Source organism: Coloeus monedula (genome assembly GCF_965178545.1).
Source record: "Coloeus monedula genome assembly, chromosome: Z".
Classification (NCBI taxonomy): domain Eukaryota; kingdom Metazoa; phylum Chordata; class Aves; order Passeriformes; family Corvidae; genus Coloeus; species Coloeus monedula.
In genome coordinates this window covers 34,675,249-34,699,850 of record NC_138822.1, presented here as the reverse complement: position 1 = coordinate 34,699,850, position 24,602 = coordinate 34,675,249, and the positions used below count along the sequence as shown (strand labels likewise).

The 24,602-nt window shown below is 38.1% G+C and overlaps 1 protein-coding gene across 1 annotated transcript in view; it reads right to left on the bottom strand.

Annotated features, from left to right (window-relative positions):
- SLC1A1 (solute carrier family 1 member 1) overlaps window positions 1-24,602 on the bottom strand; it is a gene marked incomplete at both ends in the record, with an annotated part of 48,424 nt that overhangs the window by 9,302 nt on the left and 14,520 nt on the right. The window contains 6 exons of the mRNA XM_082301975.1: window positions 791-898; window positions 2,850-3,034; window positions 4,340-4,447; window positions 6,176-6,218; window positions 7,990-8,104; window positions 9,701-9,793. Coding sequence (XP_082158101.1) covers window positions 791-898; window positions 2,850-3,034; window positions 4,340-4,447; window positions 6,176-6,218; window positions 7,990-8,104; window positions 9,701-9,793 — 652 coding nt within the window. The remainder of the gene's footprint in view (window positions 1-790; window positions 899-2,849; window positions 3,035-4,339; window positions 4,448-6,175; window positions 6,219-7,989; window positions 8,105-9,700; window positions 9,794-24,602) is intronic.

Here is a 24,602-nt window from a genome sequence, read left to right as displayed (position 1 = left end):
CAGAGATACATAATAATCTGTTATTATAACCTATCATTTGGAGCAGTTTAGCTATTCTAAAGTTCCACTGCTGAAAGGCTCCACGTTGTGCAGATGTAACCTCCTCCACCCAGACTATTCTACATAGACAACGGCTAAGAAAAAGAATAGAAGAAAGTTCTGATGCTTGGCTGTTATTCAGATTGCAACTTCTCCTTTTGCAGCCTCACCCTCACCTAACCTTGAAGGAGGAATTAACAAATTGTGCAATCCCCAGGGCTTCTCTTGATGTCAGCTGTCTGCTCAGTACTGGGTAGGGAAGGGATCAGTCTCTTTGGCATCATTTATTGTGCACTGCTCTTACTATGCATTTGTATTCATCAGGGAAAGTTTGGTCTATGCTGCTGCACCTTGGGCTCAAAAATGCCGTGGAGGTTCCCAGCATAATCCATGTATTTGTGTATGTTTGATAGGCTGGCAAGCCCCAGGAAGACATAATTCATGACCTCGCCCTTTATACAACAATATTTTCTGCTTCAGCACAGGCTGTGAAGATGAAACAATGAATACAAGAAAAGCATTTGCATTTGCATTTTGGTTTTTTTTAGAATGCAAGGCAGTGACTTTTTAAAACAAAACATGCATCCAGCAAAATGTGGATTCAAACCACCCTCACACATCCTCACATAATTTTCAGTGATGAGAATTTTTGTCTCTGACCTAGAAGACTGGATGTGGTGGATAATTGAGTGGTAACCAACTGATCTCCAAAACTGCATACATACAATTCCATCTTTAAGAAATTACATACCCACTTATTACTGTAGCCATATAAAGACCCAATTTACGAAAGATTTCCCAGTCCTCAACTTCTATTATCTTCCCAGCAATTAAAAACACGATACCAATTGGCATATACCTAGAAAGCAAAAATAAAGCTATAAAAAATTTATTCTCAGAAATATTGCATGCTCACCATGAAGTAATTTCTCTCCCAGAGTAATTTTTTAAAACAGATAGAAAATATGTTTTGATATCCTATTTCACAACAACAGATTTTTTTTTATATTATGTTATACAATGGACTTTATTAATTTGCAGCAAGGTTACAACAGAGGTGATGAATAAAGACTGGAAAATCAAAGTAAATGTAACTCTACATATAGTCTAGCTAGCATTGTATAACTTGGTGTCAGAATACACAGAATTTGGGAAGGGGTATGGGCATATACCCTGTCACAACCAGTGTTTATGTATAGCCACAGGCTTCCCTGGGGGTGGGAGCTGGCAGTGTTGAGACCAGTATCTGTGTATTCTGTAATCCCATATAGATGGGAAAGGTCTCCTGGAGCTACAGGAGCTGCCCTGCAGCACTGGGGGCTATATCTGTGTCACCTGCACAGAAGAAGGTAACTTGCATAAGGCCATGCCTTATGGACCTGAACAGCTGCATAGGCTACTGCCTATAGAAAATTCAAGGGAAAGATCAGGAATTATATTAGCATCAGCTCCACTGCATTCTTTTTGGTTCCAGAGAGCAGGCTGTCACAGAGACAAGTTACTACTTCAGAGCTTTGAGCAGTATAAATTAACCTAGAAATTGAATGTATAAAATATATCCATTTTAAAATAGAAATTATAAATTTATAAAATGTATGTGTGCTATCTCATAAACAAAACAGTACCTTATCCCTGTAGAAAGCAGGCATACCTAGTTCCTCTAAGCACTGAATTTGATGAAAACAGAATTAATTCCTCATCCTTTCGGCAAAAAGCTCTATCTTGTTTCAAACAACAGTTTCTACATCTGTAGAAACTCAGGGAGCCTGTAGGCACAGCTTCTGGCGCATGCAAGAAAATAGATAATCAATTTATAAGTAAATTCTTGTATGGCATGTGCTAAGTCTGGGGTTTTGCTGTTGGTAATTTTCTGCAGTGAGGCTTTAACTTAGCCTGGAACTAAATTAGCTGCTTAGCATAGGACCAGTTGCAGAAATTAATTTACCTTTCTTTAAGGAAGCAAGAAGTGCAGCTAAACCCTGGACAGGTTTACAGTTTAACAGACATCTCAGTGTGCTGGGATGTAAGAAAAATCCACGGAAGGGTCAGATCTGACAAGGTACTGGTGTGAAACGTGCATATGAGTAGAGTACTGTAGTAAACGGCACAAGGCACTCCACATGTAGGATCAAACTCTGGAAGGAAGTGTGTGCACTTATAGTCCTGATCCTGTAATTGTGATTTGCACAGACAAAAGATCTGTGAATAGCTGTGAAGTCACACCAAACACTATCAGATGAGTTTCTGTATTTTAAATTTGTTTTTCTTGTCTGAGAATATTATGAGAATGTAGTCTCACAAAACCTATTAGCAGGAAGTAAATGATGCTAAATTGTATTTTGCATACCATTTTGAATTTTGCTCTGTGCTGTGGCTTGCATACTAATTCATATTTCTAAAGGAACTTAGATCCAAGGACAGCTATTCTGTGAACATAATGTCTGTCAGGGAATAATGTTCAAGACTCAGAAGGGCATATGGGTGGTAATGCTTATCCCCAAAAGAGTCCTCAAGTCACTAGTGCCCTAGTTTTTATAAACATCTGGCAAGAATGTCTAAAAAACTCAAGTTTCTTGTACACCAATAGGACTGTTTCTTTAGTATATATTAAGTGGACGCCCTGTCTCCAGTTTCCTCAAAAGAATCAAATTCTGTAGAAAGGAAAATTTTTACCAACCTTTCTTTGAAACTTGATTTCTGTAAAGCACTACGCAAAAGCAAACATGAAGTCTGAGTCCACTCCTATCTCTTCAGTGACAAAATCCACTTAAAGAAGTTGTTAGGAAATGCCAGTATATCCTTGGACTTACCACATAATTATCTGAACTATTCTCATTGTAGCTTCATTCAGCGCATTGAAGAAATCCAACAGCACTTGTCCTTTCTCTCCCATTTTCCCAATCACCATTCCAAAAACAAGACAAAAGACAATCAACCCCAGCGCATTGATGCCGTTGGAATACATGCCCACGATTTTATATTCTTGGGTTTTGTTCTATAGATCAGAATCAAGAGAAAAAAAGTACTATCTGAAAACAATGAATTTACTTTAGAGTTCTAAAATAAAAATGCATTTAGATTTTGTTTGAAAGACATGAAGCTCTTTCCCAGCCATTCTTCTGGCTTTCTGAAAGTGCCAAGTGGGCAAGTTCAGGAATGCACAAAACTGAACTTGAACACTTTGCATTTTAAAGCTATGCAAGGATCTGACCAAACCCAAGCAGGGAGTAAAGCACTCCTTAATTTGTGTTATCCTTTCCATAGACTTCTGACATGAGGTATGGCAAGGTCTAGGTATCCGCAGTCATGCTTTCAAGATTTACTCCCCTACACTCAAGATTTACTCCCCACTGTGGAGAACAAAACACAGATGTAGAATCCTTGTGTTTGTTTCTGAGCAACTCAAGGGTTTGTATCTGGATTTGAGATAAATTCACCACTGCATAACAACTGGGACTTCAGTGAAATTGCAAAATTTATAGGAGAATTGTATGCACATAACATTATATAATCTTACTAAAGAGGTATTCATGCATTCTTCTGTGCCGAATGAACACACGAAGGAAAGGGTGCAGTTCTTCACTGCAATCCTGTATTAATGTCTCTTAATATAGCTCATGCTATTGTTACTTTGAGATGAAATTTGGAAGGAGTATAATAAAATGTATATTGATTTGGTACTGTCTGTCGTTCTGTGTTCACATTCTCTTGAATTCCTTTCTCCCTCTCCTCCAGAGTAAGTCTAGGCTTTATACACCATTAAGGCCCATAAACTTCCTACACCTCTAATGAAAAGCTTGTTAAATCTCTTCTTCACTTTTGTTTCTGTACATTTTTTTTCAGAGTAACAAACTATTAATTAACAAATGCTTTATATTGTTTTGTTTTGCATTTAAAAAGATTTATTATTTTCAACTAATTTTCTTCTCTAGTGCTTACAGTTACAGTAGTTGCTACTCAAACATTTCATGGTGATGTACATCTAGTCTTTCCACAGTGACTGTTTAATTTCTCAGAAAATTGACAATTCATAAGCAGATAAATTTAATCAATCTTCATCTATTATCTTTGGACTGGTCAGTTACCCGTGGGCTCCTCTGATGTTCATGAACTTACTGGAAGATACTTGCAATGACCTCTAAGCATTTACTTATTAACTTTCGTGCTCTTGCTAAAATCCATCTATGTGCTATTTCCTTTCATTTCTTCATCACTAACCACATGAACTAAACCAAATTTAGTCTATGTTCTTTCTCCCTCCTTCATATATTATGAAGAAATACAAGGATAAAGGTCGCACCTCTGAGGGCTTTGCTGTCGTAGCAGTTGTAGTGAGCTCTTCTGGAAATATGGAGCTATTTTTATTCACAGCAGTTGTAGCTTCAACTTTTTCACGTCTGGTTTTATACTGGAAAAGTTAAAAAAGAAACCAGAAGAATTTATTTAGAAACAACAGACAAAGAATAGTCTTTGCCCAGTAAAAAGAAGAGATAAATTAACCAATCTGACTTGAAGGTAGCAAACATAGACAAAGACTTTATTTCCCAATTCATGTGAGCCATCAGGGCTCTGTACCTCAGAAGCTGTAGATCAAACGAAAGATTCACAAATAATATGCTATGAATTCTGCTCCCCAGGCTCTTGGATACCCTGTGGACATGCTGCAGTCTCATGGGGCATGAGCTAGAGCCCTGATTATGGCAAGAATTTTTTGCTGGAACAAACAGTCTGGAGAGAATTGCTGACAGCCATGCCAGGAGAGGTCTGTAGAGCAGATGCACCTGATACAACCAGGCCCTTGGTGACGTGGTCAGCATGACTAATGCCATTATGCAAGGCAAACAGCCATTCTTTGTGGTCAAATATTTCCCTTTCCCCTCATTGCCAGGTCTTCAAGGTCCTGTGCACCAAGCAGACAAACCAAACAGACCTACCCTTCCTCTCCCTACTGGCCTCCAGATTCCTGGGCACTAGGCTCACTACTCCTCTGTTTATTTGTCTTAAATGTTCCAGGCACCCAGCCAGACAAGTGGTGTTGATGATGCAGTGGCAGAACAGGGAAATTTAACAGCACCAAGTACACTGTCCATAAAACCAAGCAGATGCAAGTCCTAATGAGTACTTGGACCAAAGCTGCTGCAGGACAGTGAGACGTGGTGGTCAGGGATGCCTCCATCATTGTCTGCTTCCTCTGAGGACTGAGTGACCAACCTGCACTCTTTCATATGTTTTTCAAGCCTAGAGTATGATTGTTATGTTGATACAGCAAACCAAGTAGTAAGACTTGACCAAATCTGCAGTGGTTCCAGATGATTAGAAAATATAAGTTAAATGGTGCTATTATAAAATTGTACAACACTGATTCTGCTCATAGAAATCCTGTGCTATTCTGATTGTAAGTTCTGTGCTATACTAATCATAATATTCCATTAAGCAAATAAAACTTTAATAGTAACTACAGTTTAGTGCCACCATCATTCTGTCAAGGATCCCTAAAAGAGCCTGACTGTCCCCTTAGTGTTGGGTGTCCAGTAATGATGAGAAAAACTGCATGGAGAAGTTTTATAAAGTGAGTTGTGCACAGCAGCATATTGGATATAAATTTCTGAGAAAGGTTAACTGGTAAGTCTAATGTATAGACAGCAGTTTCCTCTTTCATCTTCCAACACTGACTTTCACTGAAAGATGCCTCAAATAGACTACTAGTTACCAGCCTTTTCCTTCAAAGGATTTGTTCTGGCAATGGACATTAGATGTGAGACACTTCCAGGTGAGGGCTAACTTACACAGACTTCATCAGACACTGAGGGACCTTAAGAACAAGGAAACAGATCCTCATAAAATGGTTCTTCTAGCTCTTGTTGTCACAAAAGGGAAAATCTTGTCTTATACATTACTTGGTTTCTGCATCCAGCTCTTAAATAGAGTCTTTTTGGGACTTAATAGTTGATATCAGAGGGTTTATCATAATGGAAATGAAACCAAGATGTCTTAAACCCCCACGTTTTTATACAAGATTAAGATATTCCTGGACTTCTCAGAAATAAGTCTTGCCTGACAAGTTTTTTGTGACGTAAGAAATAATTTGTGGCTAACAATGAAAACTACAGAAGTAAAGAGGAATGTTCAAACTTACCTGTTGAAAACAGGCTTGAACAAGGTTCTCTGGGAACATATTCCTGTTAACAAGCATAGAAGCATTTCAATATTACAGCATACTAAGAAAAAGTTGTTTGCTATAAACAAAATGATAAAACTTGATGCTTAAAAACCAGATCATATTGTGTTTCTTTTAGCAGAAAGGAGTATATTTAGCATCAGCAGATATAGAGTCCAAAGAAATTAAGGGTTTAGGAGTCCCAATGACTGTTTCCCTACTTGAACTTGTTGAACTTTTGGGCTTATTTTTTAGTATTTGACATTTCTATAGGTAAGCTACTAAACCCAGTATATAATTTTTCCTGGTTACATTATCTCCATGACTTGCAAAAGGAATGCAGGACACACTGCCTTTACAGGATGTGTCAAATTTAGGCAGATGAGAAAAATAAAAAACCTCTTACACAGGCTGTGCTGTAAGAATCAGATATTTGGTGTGCTCTATTATAGGTTTTGAATTCAGAAATTAATCTTGGCTAATGATAAATGCTCCTGTGTTATTCCAGTGTCAAGGACCATTTTCACACACCGAAAAATTAGGAGATTTAGTGCAACACAGTTGTGTGACTCCTCTCCAAATGACAATTTCAGATTCAAACAATTGCAAAACCATTACTTAGGTATTTCGTAAATATCCAATCCACGGCAGAAAAATGCATTTTATATACTGAAGCAGAAATTTTTTATCTCCCTTGCAGATCAGACACAAACTCCTCCCTTTAGTTTTCAAGTTTTTAAAGCAAAATCTATTCAAAAGCAATACTAATTTGTATAAGTGTGGGTTTTTCCTTCATCTTTATAAGACTGTCTGGATCTGAATCTTAAATCCATTATTTTTATCCCTATTTTTGAATACAAATATGTAGGAAAATTAATTCTAATTCCTTCAAAAAAGAATTTCAGATCTTTTAACTCCTAATTTACAGTCTTAATCTTGTTTGCAAGATGTTGAGCTATAATCTATAGCAAACCCCCAAACTACTAGATATGTGGCAGTTCATTTGTACATGATAGATTAAGTAAAAATTCTACAAAAACAAAATGGTGGGCAGGAATAGTGACCCAGAATAGAGACTAAATACACCAGAAGAAAAAATAAATCAACAGAATATTTTCGAAGGAATGACCTAACCTCTATTGGAAATGCAGCCTTTTTTATTTTTCTTAGAATTCTTTAAACACAGTAGCTCCGAAAACCTGCACATATCTTCTGCAGCCTTTTCTAGGGGTTTCCTTCTTCTAACCACTTTAAAGTATCTATCATTGTCCATGATGCTAATGGGGAAAGACACATGATGCTAATGAGGAAAGACACAGTATAAGGTTGCCTTAGATACTGGTGATGCAGCAAACTTCTTGACTGTGGAACCCTTGGAAATCTTTAGATACTGCATCTGTTACTCTGCATCCTGCCTTGAGGAGCAGAACCATAGCACTGAAATTTCAGGTGGTTGTCTATGCTGGATGACACAGAATCTGCCAGTCAGTAATCCACCAATCCTTTATGGATCTTTTCCTCATAATAGATAAATCTTGCATGTCAATTTCTGTGAAGGAGGGATTTTTCATCACTGGTTTATTAACCAAAGTCTAGGGTGTAAAGAGAATTTTTTTAAACAGACTGCTTTGAGCATACTTTAAAATGTCTAATCTGTTGAAATACAAGTTATTCTCCCCTTATTAATCCAAACAGTATCAGAAAGCATTTTATTGTATTACATCTCACAACTTCATTTGTGTTTGTTTGGACTTCTGCAAAGGGGATATGGCAACTAAAAATGAAAACCTCACCTGAGCAGATCCAGCATGGCATCAACAGTACTGACTTCTGGGGTACTGCCCACTCTGTCAATCTCACTTGCTCTTTGAGTCACTCCAGGTTTAATGGTCACAACTAGGACAATCCCTGCAGAAGGAGAAGCAGAGAGCTCACAATGCAAGCGGAGGCATTGGTGTATTCTTCCTCAGTGTATCCTGTGAAGCCAAACTCTTTGTGAGCTTAACTCAACACACACTTTCCCTGGGTGCTCATGGTGGTATGTTCAGAAAAGAAAAGTCTGCAGCTGGTGTCCTTAAATGTGCGGGTTCCCCTACCACAGGAGCTACTTGCTACTTGCCCTTAGACTTCATCACTTTAGCTTTGTTTTTCTGTGTATTGTACCACATCACTACTGCTCACCAGGAGGGTAAATTACTTTAGCTGGGCTTCAGATGAGTGTAGTGCAACTTTTGCAGAGTAAATATATTTAATTGATATTACCTTTTCTTTTATGTAGCTCTTCTTGTTACTAGCTTTCAGATATGAATACAAGTGTGCGCTGTACTGTGACCCCAAAGTCACAGGGTGTTTTACTTAAGTTAGGTAGCATAGGGTTATATAAGAGAAGGGCTTCAGAAAAAGACAGAAATTAAAAATTGTGGGTTAAGAAATACTAGATTTGACCTTGTAAATACTGAAATCAATGACAAATTTTTAATTTACTTTAGTGGCTTAATTTTAGGAATTTTTACTATTACTATTTTCCAAATGCATATTCTTTTCTTTTTTCTTTCCCTTAAAAAAGTCCGAAGAAATCCAAAGCAGATAAAACTACAAAATTTCAGTGAAGGGAGAAAGAAGTGTTTGGATGACCCTTCAACCAGGCAGGAATAAGTCTTCCTAATGACATCTGTGAATAAAAGCAGTACCACATTTGCATAGCTCTGCATTATGAAACAAGTAATATCATAACACCATGGAACAACTTAGAATAGCAAGGACCTTGGGAGATTGTCTGGATTAACACCTCACCCTGAGTTGGGACAATTTCAAAGTAAGATAATGTTAGTCTTTAATAATATTCCTCCTTATATATTCACAGAAATTTCCCAAGCATATGAGATAGACTATTTAATTTTGTTTCTTACTTAAGAAGGCTGGCTGAAGATGTTTCTTTAAGCAAATAATGGAACATGTCAATGATGCTTGTCAGGAATTAACTTCCTGTAAGAGGAGATGTAGATTTCAGAGGGGTAAGATTGGAGCCTGGCAGTGACAGAAGGGGAAAAAACCTTTAAGGAAGGAAAAAAGATGACAAGCGAACCAGTATTTTCTGTCATTCTTGCAGGTGTAACACACTACATATTTTCACATCTGAGAATCGGGAACAAGCTACCACTTTGCTATTCAGGAAATTCACTTTGTAGTTAAGGTTAGCCTTTAATGTTCATTCAGCTTTCTCACTGCCGGTCACTGTTTACCTCAGCAGACGGCTCCTAATCTTCCTGAGCTGAGATATATGATGAAATTGCCTGTGGCTTCACACTGGATAGGAACAGAGCCCAGCCGTGGACAGCAGGACTAACTTCTCTCTCTATCTGGCTACAAGTAATGTCAGGTTGTCTGGTATGATTCCCTGTTTTGTCTCCAAATCCTGTGTTGGGAAATTAGTAATGTCACTGGGCAGTATATTTGTAATTAGGCAATGCTGATGATTTATAAAGTTACAGAATCACAGAGTACCTAGTATTACAGCAATGATTGTAGTGCAGAGATAATATACAACTGCTCGCAAACCAATCTTCCCAGATACACTGGAATCCAAAGCAGCAACACCTGCAAAAAACAGCCACAGAAACAAAACAATAAAAATCAGTCTTACAAGAATGTTGTTCCTTTTGTAGAGAGAAGTAATTATTGTCTCTTATTTCTATGCAGGAAATTTTTCCTTATTCAAGATGTTTCTAAATACCTAATTGACATCTGTACTTCTGAAAAATGTCTGTAGCTGACCAACATATTTGCTTCTGCTTCTTTGCAAAAATCTGTTCTCCCTGGATTTTTGTAGGACAAAGACAATTGAGCTTTCTTGATTCCCTGATATTTGTGATCAATTAGAGTTCTTTGGTTTATAAGAGTATGTCATTATTTATTTCCTTCTTCACTTAAAGAATAGCTTCACTTTTTCCAGCTCTGTAACATTTTTGCTTTAAAGCTAAAAGCCATGTGAAGGGAGCTGCTCAGGTCTGTTACTCCAGGTTGCTCAAAGGCACATCAGACAAGTAAGGATCATTTCTGGTCAGTTTGTCTTCATTAACAGGTTTACTTTCTTAAAATCTTTGACTAAAGCTTTTTCTGAAGCTTGGGTGTTCACACTTCTCCACCTGTATACGTCATTCTCAAGAACAATGGTAGATTAACTAATGAAGGTAGGGAAAGTGCTGAGACAGATGTTATACTGAGGTCAACTTAACTTCTGGCAACAATATTCAATGACGCTTCTTGTGAAGTATTTTTTAATTGTTTAAAAGATTTATAAAAGTTATATGTGTACACATACAACTCAGTAACCAGGGCAAAATGAGCATTGTGACTCCAAAACTTGTCTGTTTATAACAACATTAGTTAATAATTCACTGCTATCTCTTTATTATACATTTGTGATCCCTTTATATTTGTATGTTTATTGAGTCAGTTTATCAAAGACTGGCTAGTTTCCTTTGCATACAAAAGCAACCAGGAGGATATTTAGCCTCAGAGAAGCATGATTTCGTAGGAAAAGAATAGTTTCAAAAGTGAGGAAGAAAAATCAAGAGATCTGGCATACATGTAACTTACTGATCTTTGAGCTCAAAAAGGATCTTAGCAAGCACAGTTTAACCATGTGCTGATGTCTCTTTCAGAAGGTATATTAACAGCACTGACACCTTGTGCCTAGAGTACTCATATAATGTCTTACTAGTTCTGTTAATTGTTATTCAAAATGCAAACAATACTCGGAGGGGAGAATGAAGGTTATTTTATTTCAGAATCTGATTATCTTGGATCTTCCATGGGAGAGTGTATCATCAGATGGAGTACAGAAGAACTACACATATATACTGAAATCATGATGTAAAGATTCTCCCACTTGTAGAGCAAATAAGGATAATTAATGAACTATTCATATGGCAGAGGAATACAGATCAATGCACAGAAAAACAATGCCACAGCTATTACAGGAAGCTGTCAGCAATAAGGATATTTTTTGAGGAATGAATAACAGAATGGACACAGAATCTGGGCCAAGATTTCTATTTCTCACCTTTGGAACTATGGAAAAAAAAAGGAAGTAAAAAGGACTTTTCCATTGCTGTGGGCTCAGCTGTGGAAATCATGGCAGCAAGAACTCGTGAGAATGGATAGTTTTGGGAGGGAAGGGCTAAAACTGGAAGATTTGGCAAGGAGGAGGGCATAGTTTAGACCAAAGTGACCTTGCAGCTGGGAATGCTAAAAATGTCAGTGTGGGAAAACTCAATTTATTATGCCTACTGTGGTTCATCCTGTGGCTGTTTTGAGAAGTGGAATTCCTGTGGAGAGATAACATGCTCTCACAGAGAGGCAGGAAGCCTTCTGTTATAGCAAAGCAGGCTGAGAGCTCTCCCCTGTGCTGGCTGCTGGGGTGAGCTCAGCCTAAGGGAGCCTCTGTCCCCACATGCCTCTGCCACCTGGCACGGTTGGTGAGATAACAAAATAAATCTACTCTTTGCATTTCAGCTGTCACTTGGCCATTCTCTAGGTTACCTGATTGTGTCAATTCACACTGATAGTAATAAATAATGCTTTCTGTGGACAGCCCTGTTTTCAAAGGCTGTCAATGTTGAAACTTCTGCATCTGATAAATTAACTTGGAAGAATTCACATCATGTTTTTAAAACAGAGCAAACAGGTATTGCCACCATTCCATATCTTCTAAGGAAAAGTTCATAAAACCTGGAAATAATGGAATTTTATTCTAAAACTTGGGCCTTCATATTTGTTGGTTGGTTTTTTTTTTGCCTGACAGTCTTGTTGACTTAGTTAAGAGCCTAATAATCATGCAAGGTTATTTCCAAGGAGTAGTCAGTTAAAAACATCCTACAGTTAATATGAAATGAGATTCCTGTGACAGGCATTCTTCTGGCCCCAAATGAAGTCCCTTTGCAAACTGTTATGCGCAGTAGAGTTATAGAGGTATAAAGGGTAAACTTTGCTCCGGCCTTTTTAAACTGGATAATGATCCTGTTAGTGAGCAAGCTGTGCTAGGATCCAGCCAGTCCTTCCATTGTCATGCTGGTGCTGCTTTGCTGGTAACCACAAAAACACACAAACAATTCAGGCAGACATGGCGGAATAAGTAAAAATATGGTCTAAGGATGATGGGTGTGGGGTTTGCATTTTTTTGAAAGCTGCTGTACTCTGAGACCTCTATTCAGAATGACGCCTCTATTTAGAGACTGAAGTAGCATTCACCACAAGTGCCACAGACACAGGTTTGCACTGGGTGATGTATGCTGTTAAGCCTCTTTTTTTTTTATGTAAGCTTGTTACACATAGGAAAATATCATATACAATAATAGACTTATGTCCAGACATATCCTATTGTCATGACTGAGCAATTGATAACATAATTGATAGCTACTAGACTTTTTCTCAAGACAACTGAAAATTAAGATTCCCTTTGTAGTTACACCATGGCTTTACAATTTTTTGGACGTAACTAAAAGAGTTAATGGAAGATGTGTTGAACAAAGCACTAATACAACTACTAACTACAAAGTTAGTAGTACTAACTTTCAGTAATTTCAGTTCCGAAGTAAAATTATTTCTCAAAGAAAGATGGCACATACACTGTTCCGAAAGGAAAGCCTGTAGTGTCATTCAAATTTAGATCACAAAAGCAGTGTAATTAAGTTTGGTTATCTAATTTGGATTACCATTAAACTTTTACAACTAACTTAATTGTTCTTTCTTCCCTCAATCTCTAAGTTTAAACATGTTTGAACAGATAAACTGGTAATATAATTACTGTGCAGAGTTTGAACAGACACAATGATGGATTTGCTTCCACCCCTGGGTGTTTCAAACCTACAGTATTTCTGATTAGTCCCTTAAATTTTCCTAAAAAATATTGCCTAATTCAGCTATAGCCACTGAAGCATAGACTGCAATTCTGTGACTATGATACAAAAAGGCTTATGTGAGATCATCACAAAAGACACCAACTGATGTTAAAATCCGTTAATCTATCTACCTCTCTGCCCATATCATTCAAGAAAAACAGAGTTAAGGTTTTAATAACTGAAGTAAAATTTTGGAATCAATTATCTAGTCTTCTGCAATTCACCTTCCATGTTTTCTGTGTTACAGTCTCCAGCTTGAAGGACTTAGTACTCCTCTCTTTTTTTGCCCAGTTTTCTCTATTTTGCATCACATACACTTGGAAAATAATAAAATCCAAACAATCAGAGAAATCAACTCTTCTACTCTTTCTCATACAAGGACCTCAAAACCCTATAAAGTGTAATACTGCACTGCAGCATTTTTTTTTTTTTATTGTACATATTTAAAACTACTTCCCTGAAGTACTACTGTATAAAGCTACTTTACCTAAGGAAATAGTCTGATTTAAACAAAACTAAGCTTAAATATGAAATATGGTGTTACAGAATTTTTTACCAGTAGCCACTGAACATAAAATGTGTTCACTTTAGAGGCCTGTAAGGATGCATATGTACAAATGGCCAAATGGCGTTGGCTCAAGGTATAACACTGTAATTTCAGAGTTGCTCACTATGCTCTTGTGAGACCAGTCCTGTGGTCCTGTGAGATCTGGGAGTGAAAAGAGTTCCATGAAGGACTGGAAACAATCACAGGGGTCTTCTAACTTCCAGTGCTTATCATCTTTTTAGTTCCCTAGGGGATAACACCTACATCCTTAGAATTTGTCATACTATTCTACAGAGTGGAATACATGCAACTGTGCACACAGGTTTATGTTTCCAGGTGCTCTTTTTCAGTACATTATGAGAGATTTCGTCTACAATTTGGTGCAGTGGTTGACTCCGTTCAACAGCAACAGTCATACCTCAACTCCCTGGCATTTTTTATTGCTGCTCTACAAATTACAGTGTCATCATCAAGTGCATCGCCTGCAGTACTTCTTAGCTGTTCTCAAACTTCTGAAGATTGGTGGAAGCTGGCAGGATCATCAGTTTATCTGCACGACACATTGATCATTACATATAATCCATAAAAGGCTAGGCTGTTTAACTCCTTTTGCAACACATCTACACTTGAGGATCAAGATGTGAGTTTCCTCGATGCCACTTAGCCAGCTCCTAGCACTGACGGCAAGTTCTCCTTAAGTGACCCAGTGCCAGAAGAATGAGTCTGGCTAAAGGTTCTTCCAAGTTCACACTACTGTCAGCCACATGGTGAATTTCTCTATTAGTTTTAGAAGCTAATTGATTTCTGAGGAAAAACACCTTAAGTATGGTGCATATCAACTGTACACAGTACTCTCAGGCTTCTGATATCTAATTCCCTATCTAATTCCCTATTGTAACAAAAATATAACAACAGAAGTTCCTGAAGAGCAGACCTGTACGGCTTTTACACCTTCTCAGCTATGACCATGATGCTGATTCAAAGGCAAAATGCAGTTCTGAAACTCCTCCGAACTGCCAGCAACCGTATTGCTTTAATGGAGGAATTTCTCTGGTCACTAGATATTTCTTTCATGCTTTATTTCTTCATGTCCATTTCGGCTCTTCTGGCTGAAGTATGCAGTCACTACATCATAGCAATTATATGATTGGTGAACATCCATGAGATCAAAACTTTTTTACAGAATATTGCATAAGACATATGAAAATAGAATACCATAGGAGACTCTTAACATGCCTATAGAAAATTTCAATAGGCAATCCTTCTAAGAGGACTACAATGTTTTATATAAAAATAGAAAAGTTACTTTATTGCTGGGATGCACTATGTTATGTGTTGTTGCAAAAAGGTAATATTTATTCTTTAAAAAATACTAGGGAAGAAAAACCCAAACCAATGCTGAAACAGTGTTTTTGATAAATGGACAGCTGCCTGAAATGCATGAAGTCTCTTGGCTTTAAAAGATGGAGCTGGGATCGTTTCTAATTTAAGACATGAGCAGTATCAAAATTTCAGCTGCATCTGACTGTGGTATGACCTCTGTTCCAAAGTGGTTTTGGAATGTCATTTACCTAGTACTGAGAGTTCTCATTTAATCCACTGGCCATCACAGAGCTGGTGGTCAGGCTATAAAAACAATCTTTCTCAGACACAAGTGAAAAATTTTAATTAGTTGCCATACTTTTCTTCTACTTGCAATGAGAAACACTATCAATACTAAATCAGTATTTGGCCTGTACCTTCAGAAGACAGACATGCTTTTTATCTGAGGAGTGAACACCAAATTCTAGCTCCAGGGCTGAGCGAGCTTACTGCTTGCACAAGCAGTGTGTAGCAAGCTTATTGCTTATTTTCTTATTCCTCTACGTATCTAAGAGAATCCAAAATTGCATTCTTGTTCCATGAGCTATACCAACTCTAATCAGCTACTGCTAGGAAAGGAAGATATCTCACACATGTAAGACTAGATTTCACCATATTTCCATGTAAATTTTGTCATTATTTAATAGTTGGGTGGTAGACACAAACAAGACAGTTTCTTTTTCACTACAGAGAAAGGTCCTTTCTGCTGTCCTATAAACTTGGGTTTAAGTTCTAACATAAATACAGAAGAATGTTTTTCTCAGGGCTTCTCAAAAGAAAGGATTCCTAAGCCAGTTGCCCTCCATCCTTTTGTCCTTGGCCCAGTATTTCCTTTTGTCCTTAGTCAGTGCTCACTTTTGAAGGGAAAGTCCTTCTGTATACAATTCAGACAAAAACTGCGGTGGGAGAAGCACTGTAACACAGGTGAATTCAGAGCCTATGTTTTACTGAAGCCATTTTTGAGTCATCTGTGATTTTTTCCTCTTCCCATTTCAGACTCTGAGCCCTTTCCCTCCCATTTTGCCCTTTTATTTGCATGATTTTGTAGTACAAATTTGCCCTGACTGTCATGAATCTCCTGAAAGCTCATTTTCTTCATATTCTCCCTGAAATTTTAGTTTCCAAACTAGGTTCAACAGCAATTTCTGTTGCTTCTTCCAAAAGCTGAACAGTGAATATTTCCTTTTTTTTTCTCTGATGCTCTGTGGAACTCTCTGGGAAACGCAATACCACATTCCTTGTGTATGAACAAGATTATCAGGACCAAATAAGCAATTCACAACTGTCTACTGAAATACCACCCACACGCAGGACTTCACACAGCATGATGTTATCCACAAATCCACTGCTCATCTGAGACAAAGGACTCAGATTACCTGTAGATCATTCTCAAACATCTTTCCCTTGACATGCATCTCATAATTTTATTTTTTCCTCAGGTGTACTGTGTCAGGGGGCTCAGAAGGACTTTTTGCAACTAGTCTTTCCCCAGCTAACTGAAGGACCTCTATAGCTAAGAGTTATTAGGAGGACAGTTCCAAGTCAGATGTCGGCTGAGAAGATCAGATAATGAAAAAGCTATGGCAAATGGAAGCCCCAAACACAGTGATATGCAGTCTCTCAAATGAGATTTTTCATGATGTACGGTCTTTAATATTTTTACTAGAAGACTTCTGTTCCTATTCTGTCAATTCTTCTATAACAGCAGTTATCCCTTCTAATCAAATGGCATTGATACTTACTGTAAAGGAAAAGGATTTCTATGGCAGCTTGTAGCAAGTACCTTTTCAACAGACTTGATAGAAATTTAATTAATTGCTCTTCTTTGGAACAAATTATTGTTATTCTACTAGTATATTGTATAAATGCAACAGAAGAATGTCTTACAAATGAAATGAAAAAAACTAGCACTTGGCAGGGGGGCAGTAGGAGAGAGAGAGTGGGAAAGAGAGATAGATGCATGCAGGTAATGCGTAAGCATCTGTTCATGCTATTTAAATATCACCAAAAAATTAAAATCAGAAAGTTCTCAGTTTCTACTTACATGATCTAATGAGACTTCAATTAGATCATGGACTAGCATGTCAAGTATTGGTCTTTTAACTTTGCAGAGGCATTGAAAAAAGGTTATTTGAAAAAACCCAAACAAGCAGACTAAGGTATGGAATGCAACAATAGTTACGACAGTCCAAATACTGAGAGATGTCTTGGATCATTTAGGATGTGGTTGAAAATACAGTTGTAATGAACCTTTCTAAATGCCAGGTAGAACGAATGGAATGGGAGATTAACAGTTTATGGCAATGAAAAGGTTAAAATAATTATAAACCAGAAGGAATTTCAGGTAAGATTTAAAGAAAAATGTCTGACCCTGGATATCAGTTTGCTAAGAGACTATTGTGCTGTCTTCTTGGCAGTAGGCACAACCATTTTATTATGATCTTTCCCTACAGAGCTTATTGGAGACATGCCGAGAAAGAGGGTATTAATACTGCCTTCTATTCATGTTACTTCCAAACGTCTAGGAACATTTTAATTTTTCCTCTAGAAAGCTCCTAGAGGTTATATCATCTGAAGTGAATGCGTTTTCAGAAGGGATGATGTTCCTTGGTTGGAATATAATAAAAACTTATAAGAAAGGAAGATGACACAATGATCTGCCAAGATGGACAGGCTAACAAGATTCATTACAGAAATCAGATTCAGTTCAAGGATGGAGCAGAAATATAGCCCCTGCACTGTTGCTGGTGAAACATGTATGAAGTGAATACAGAAAACCTGTAGTATTGAAAGGACTTGAATTCCCTCAAAATTATTGGCGGCAAAATGTGTAAGTATAAAAATGTAAAAGTTGACAAGGTTTAGCTTCCAAACTATTAAAAAAGCCCTTTAACATGACATTGCATTTTTAATCTATGTGATATCTACACACAGGGAAATGGAGTGAAAAAGGTGAATGCAATCTGGTTTATATAGTAGAACAGTTGTTTATGTCCTGAGCTCCACAAGAGAAGAGGAGAAGACACCAACTGGCTTTTGACCCATCCACAGTGGTGCCACCAGACGTGCCCTCAGTGATACAGCTAGGACAGGAGGCAGTGACTGCTGGTGCCACAAAATGGCTGTTGTTTTGGGGCTCTTTGCCCTTGAGAGCTGGTGGTAATCACGCTCCATGAACCAGAAGTGCACTTCAAAGTTTTATTACTACAATTTAAAACTTTAAATAATGTAGGGGCTGTCTCAGTTCTATAAGGTCAACTGATATTGATGGGAAAGGAGTAGATGACTATGACAGAAGTAATCTGAAGAACATGGGCACAAAGCCTTGTCCATTAATAGCCCATGACTCTGCTGTCCTGCCTGCCTCAATGACTGCACATGGACAGCAGGGACAGAACTTCCAGCATCCCTCAGTACAACCAAAGGCAAAACTCATTAACAGTGCCGTAACATTTTATGACCTTCACACAATTAATGATACAGAGGGAAGAGATGAGTCTCCCATCTGAGCCCTAGTTTACTAATACTATATAATGGATCTGATTTTCTTGGGAGTTCCTTTGTCTTAAGAAACAGCAAAGCATGCAAAGAACATGCAGGTATTTCAAAAGACAGTCCCTGAGTATCTTAAGCGAGACCAGTACCTTCCCAAGGACTGTGCTGATGATGCACAGGGCCTGTTAAGGATGCCTCAGTAATGGAGCATCTCCCAATAGCTGCCCTTCTTGATCTTGTAGAAATGGAAACTGCTGAGGCAGCTGCCATGACAGGATTGATGATACCAGAGAAAAATGGATTTGGAGTCCTGCATTATAGGAAAAAAACCAGATTTGTCCTCCTGCCATTACCTTATCTGTAGTCCTTTACAGTACTGTAAATGTATGTACATATAATGTATATATAAAATGCAACTAGCATTGCATCAGCACAGTCTTAGTGTGTTCTAACTTAAATTATAAATAGAGTGGGCAAAATAAATACACAAGTAGTTGTTTAAATCTGAACTGTTCTGATTTTCAAAGATAAACATGAGAAATAGGAATAATCTGATTAATACTCTAATTCAATTTTTTTTCTCATTAATTCTATCTCTTTTGTATCCCATTTTGTATGTTTTGTTTTCATTCTCCAAATCCTTTGGCACTGTGATAAAACAAATTAATACCAGACACAGATCCAAGGCAGGAAACTCACACTTTAATTTTGAACAACTGAAAAGGACAAATAACCTAGTCAACACATCCATTTGTCAGTCACAATCTAACATACTCTCTACACAGGGAAAACAGCAGACTCTGCAAATGGGAAAAGTCACATGGCCCAGGTAATTCACTGGGATATTTTTCTCTCTCAAGCAGTTGTCAGAACAGATTTGTGGTGGAATCATTATCTTTGTACTATTGGTAACAAGTGCAAGTAAGAGGGTACATTTGGCATTGGGAAAAATGGTCCTGGCATGATGCTTCAGACTGCAGTGGACCAGTAGTCAAAGCAAGTTCTGGAGTAAAGCAAGAGTTTATTCCTATAGTCATGAAAACTTGATATTGCTAGACTCACAGCTCAGGAGACATTGTATTTATAGCTCACATACAGCTGCCCTGAGAGAGGTAATTGATACTGTCTTTTTTTCCACTGTTCCTGAAGTATGCTGTGGGTCCCTGCAAATGCCTTATCAATTGCTTTAAGAAATTTTGGTGTTCCCACAGCTGAGCCTGCACAAATTCACACTACAGGAAAATCCCATGCATCTGTTCTAGTTTCTTTGCAGTTGTCTGTGAAGGATGAAAGTGCAGGGAAGGTCAGAAACATAAGAAAAAGCTGTATTAATATTTTGTCAGGGAGGAAATATAAGACATGAGGGAGAGATTATTACAGAACTTGAAACAGACATTGAATAGGTGATAAAATAATGCCATTAATACTGAGACCTGAGACATGGACCTGCTGTGCTATATATCACATCTTTTAACACAAAGCTAACATTTCTGGCATTTATGGGTAACTCTGGAAACATCATCAAAGAAAGGTCATTTATCAGATATGTGATATAAATTTTTTGACAGAACACATTCTAGCCCTGAAGAAAGACCTCCACATCAAGATCCATGGCTTGTAGTTTGAAAATGCAGGCAGCATGAAATAACCCCATGTGAGAAGGACTGATTGAAGAGAGATGGGAAGCAGAGCCATTGTATTCTCATAGTGTCTGGATGTCTGGGGGTGTTGCGTTGAGAACCAGATCTCCTGATATTAGCTATTAACAGGGAACTGAGGCGCAGGACATAAGGCCAGACACTTTATGTGGATTAGTTATCTTCAGACTGGGCATGTAAGTTTCCTCAGCTTGTACCCAAGTACAAGGGAACAACAGTTCAGGAAACTTGACAGTTGTCTCCAACCTAAGTTCTACTGTGATCCTGACAGAAAACAGATTTGCGCACATTTACTGCCGTTGCACACTGTGTGAATCTCACTTAATGAAAAAGAAAGCTTTAAGTGATTAAAGGGGACTAGTCTGCTCAGTATGCATCCTTGATGAAACTGCACAACTCCAGAGAATTTCCATTCTCAGAATGAAATTAGAGTTGTGAACTTCCAAGACTTTCAAAGATATTTTATATGTTTTAAGTACTCCCAAAATGATTAGATTTAAGTCTCAAAACTGCTCTGAAGCATACAAGAGATTCCTCTCATTCCTTCTTCCTACAGGGCAACTAAAAAACCATATTCTTTGTATTTATCTAATATGTCTTCTATTAGAGCATTATTTCAAAATAAGTGGATTTGGGGTGTGGAATCTTACACTCAGTACAGCTGTAGTTCTGATATCATAACAATGATCTTGAGTAACACTACAGCAGGTGACAGAAAATACAAATCATTTCTTGACATGAATGATGCATTAGTGTGCTATTAACTAATTGGAGGGATAGAAATCTCATGGGTAGCCAAAAGAGCTCTATATTTTGAACTGAATCATCAATGGTGGACTTTTGGGTCAGAGTAAATAAGTTTACGCCTGAATCCATTAAAATGATTATGAGAAGAAGAGAACAATTAAAATTTGGCTCTGAGGCAGAGTACTACACAGACTATTCCATACCTAAAGCAAGGTCCTACTAACAAAAATTTCCAATTTTTTCAAAACAAATATATGCTTAGTGCTTATGTCAGTTTTTTACTAGGCTACAGTTATGCTTCCAGGCAGGTTAGTGGAAAAATTCCACAAATTGCAACTTGTACACTACATAAGTGTACTAACAATACTGTTCCTCTCTTACACTCAGAGGAACTGGGTTTGTGAATAAAAACCATATTCTACAAAGCCCTCCATTTAACCAGAGGGAGAATTTTGCCTTTTGAATCTGAAAATAGACTAATTAGAGCTCCAAGGAGAAGCAAGAAGCATATTCCTGATTTAATTGGGGAAATCTGTGAGAGTTTTTTCACTAATATGGAATTTATTCCAACAAGTTAAAACTACTAAGACTTTAATTTTCCAGAAAATCCTGAAATCTCAAGGAGTTATTGCAACCTCCACTCTCTTTGCTGTGGGCTTGATTTACATCATTATGCCTAAACAGACTGGAATCTGATCAGGGGACATGCACTTGTGCACAGCTCCCATCTCTAAAGCATAAGCTGATTCTTTTCAGGATGTGACATTACCTTTTAAAACATTCTGATCCTAAAAAAGAAAACTACAGACTGCATTTTCAAAAATGTCTTGGTGACATATTTTGTATCATAGAATCATAGAATGGTTTGGGTTGGAAGGGACCTTAAAGATCATCTAGTTCCAACCCATCTGCCAAAGGCAGGGACACCTTCCACCAGACAGGTTGCTCAGAGCCCATCCAACATGACTCTGGACATTTCTGGGGACAGGGCAAACACATCTTCATGGAATAACCTGTTCCAGTGCCTCACAACCCTCACAGTAAAGAATTTCTTTTCGCTATCCAATATAAACCTACTTTTTTTCAGTTTAAAGCCATGCCCCCTTGTCTTAGCACTAGGTGCCCATGTAAAAAGACCCCCTCCAGCTCTCTTGTAGGCCACTTCAGGCGCTGGAAAGCTGGAACAAGGTCCCCCTGTAACCTTCTCTTCTGCAGACTGAACAAGCCTGTGAACTTGCTGAGGGAGCAGTCAGGTCCATCATCGTCATGGATAAAACGTTAAACACTACTGGCCGCAGAATTGAACCCTGAGGTACATCACTACTGACTTGTCTCCAACGAGACTTGTGCTGGTGATTGCAACCTTTTGTGTTTGCCCATTCAGACAGGTTTCAGTTTGTCTCACTGTGCAGTTATCCCCACAGAACTGATAGAACACAGGATCGATGTTACAGGAGACAGTGTCAAAAATTTTACTAAAGTCAAGTTAGACCACATGACCTCTTTGTAATTCCTAATTTTCATATCAAAAGCAAAATTCACACTTTCAAAAATTACTGTAAAGAAGCAAACAAAGAAGGGGATGGAAATTCAAGGAAGATCCAGGATGTGTCTTCAGCTATGATTGTAAACAAGACAGCTCACTGTTTGCTTACTGTTAGTGGCAAAGCCACATATTCTAGAAAAGGTACCGCCAAATGCAGAAATAAGACCCAAAAGTATTTTCCTCCAAAGAAACTTCGTCTTTATTGATTAAATGTAGGATGTGCAAGGAAAGCACCATAATGTGCATACTGGCTGGTTGTCTTTGGTGGGACCAGATGTGTTTTGAGGATGTCCACCTCCTTGGAATATATGTATTATACAGACCCCTATAGGGCCTGTATCTGATGATCACAGCTGTCAGACCTGTGTATGTGTTCACATGCTCTGTGGCAGACACTTGGGGCTGCAATATATACAAAGTTATTGCAGTAAAAGTAGCAATGACACTTCAGCTGGTCCGGAGTAAACGTCTTTTTAGTTTACAAGTTAAGGGGATGCAATTAGCTCACCATGACAGAAAAATGTTGTTCTGTTATTGTGCCTTTGCTGCAGGTTAAGTGTGTGCACCAGAGAGAATTACAATGGCTCACTTGGTACATAACTGTAATCAGATTGTGGTGCTGAGTCCAAAGGCATCTAGGAAGTTTTGATGCCTTTTGTAAATGTATATTATGTCAAAATACTAGATTTTGGTTACAGGTGACAGTTTGTGCAAGAATCACCATGACAAAATTGGAAGGAGTGGCTGAGGTATGAGATGGTTATACAGTCACTCAACAGCACCTGGATGGGCTGGAGAATTTGTCTGAGAGAAATCTCATGAAGTTCAACTAGCAGAGCTCTACATCTGGGCAGGAATAATGCAAGGCAACAGTACATGCTGGAGGTTAACTGGCTGGAGAACAGCTCTGCAGAGAAGGATCTGAGAGTCCTGGTAAACAACAAGCTGACCCTGAGACAGTAAGATCTCATAGCAAAGGCCAGTAGCCTCCTAGGCAGCACTGTGACAAGCTCTGTCAGCATGTGGAGGGAGATGATCTCTCTAAACACAACATCTATGAGGCCACACCTAGAGTACTGGGTCTAGTTCTGGATTCGCCAGTACAAGAAAGGGAGGGATTTACTGGGCTGAGTCCAGTGAAGGGCCACAACTCTGATGAGGGTATTGGAGCATCTCTCACATGAGGACAGCTGGGAGAGGAGGGACTGTTCAGTCTGGAGAAGAGAATGCTCAGAGGGATTTTATTCATGTGTATAAATTGCTGATGGGTGGGAAAGATTACAGAGCCAGGCTCTTAGCAGTGGTGCCCAGAGACAAGACATGAGACAATAGCAAAAAATTTAAAAACCGATGAAATTTAATCTGACTGCTCTAGCTGACCCTGCATGAGCAGGGCCACTGGACTAGATGGTTTCAAGAGATCCCTTCCAACCTCAGTCATTCTATATGACTGTGTAAAAGAAGAAAAATGACCAGTATGCTGTGTGATCATTCACAGGTTTATTTATTCATTTCAAATGTGCATTTCTGATGCTTGGAAGGTTAACATAACTATTTTAAAAGAGGTCATCTCATCAACATCCTGAGGACAGATGCAAGTGAGTAGTGAAAACCATCATGCACAGACATTCATGGTTCCTTTGCAAAGCCATCATACTCTATCAAGCAGCTTCTGTTTATCTATCTTGTTTCCTTTTCCTTGCCTAAAAACCCAACATAAAAGTGTAGAAAAAGTATACCCTTATTTTCTATGGAAATTGGATATGCCAAGGTCAGAATCAGAGCATCTCATTCTCATCATGAGATGCTCTGATTCTGACCTTGGCTGATCCATTTATACAGTCATCTCTGTATATGGCTGTAATCTGCAATCTGTAAAGTCCAAGCTTGTGTTAGTAGTTACAAATGCTATTTACTCATATTGGAAAATTACACACTAAGTAAGCACAATATTTTTTAACAGGATAATTCTTGTTTCCCCTTGCAAGTGCTGGACAGGGATACATTTAATAAATAATTCATTTCATGATTATTCTAATGATCTAATTTATTTCTGAAGACATAGGCCCAACTTCGCTCACAAATAAAAGCTTGTTCAAAAAAAGAAATGTCTTATCTTGAGTCTTATCTTGTCAGCTTTTCCTGGATC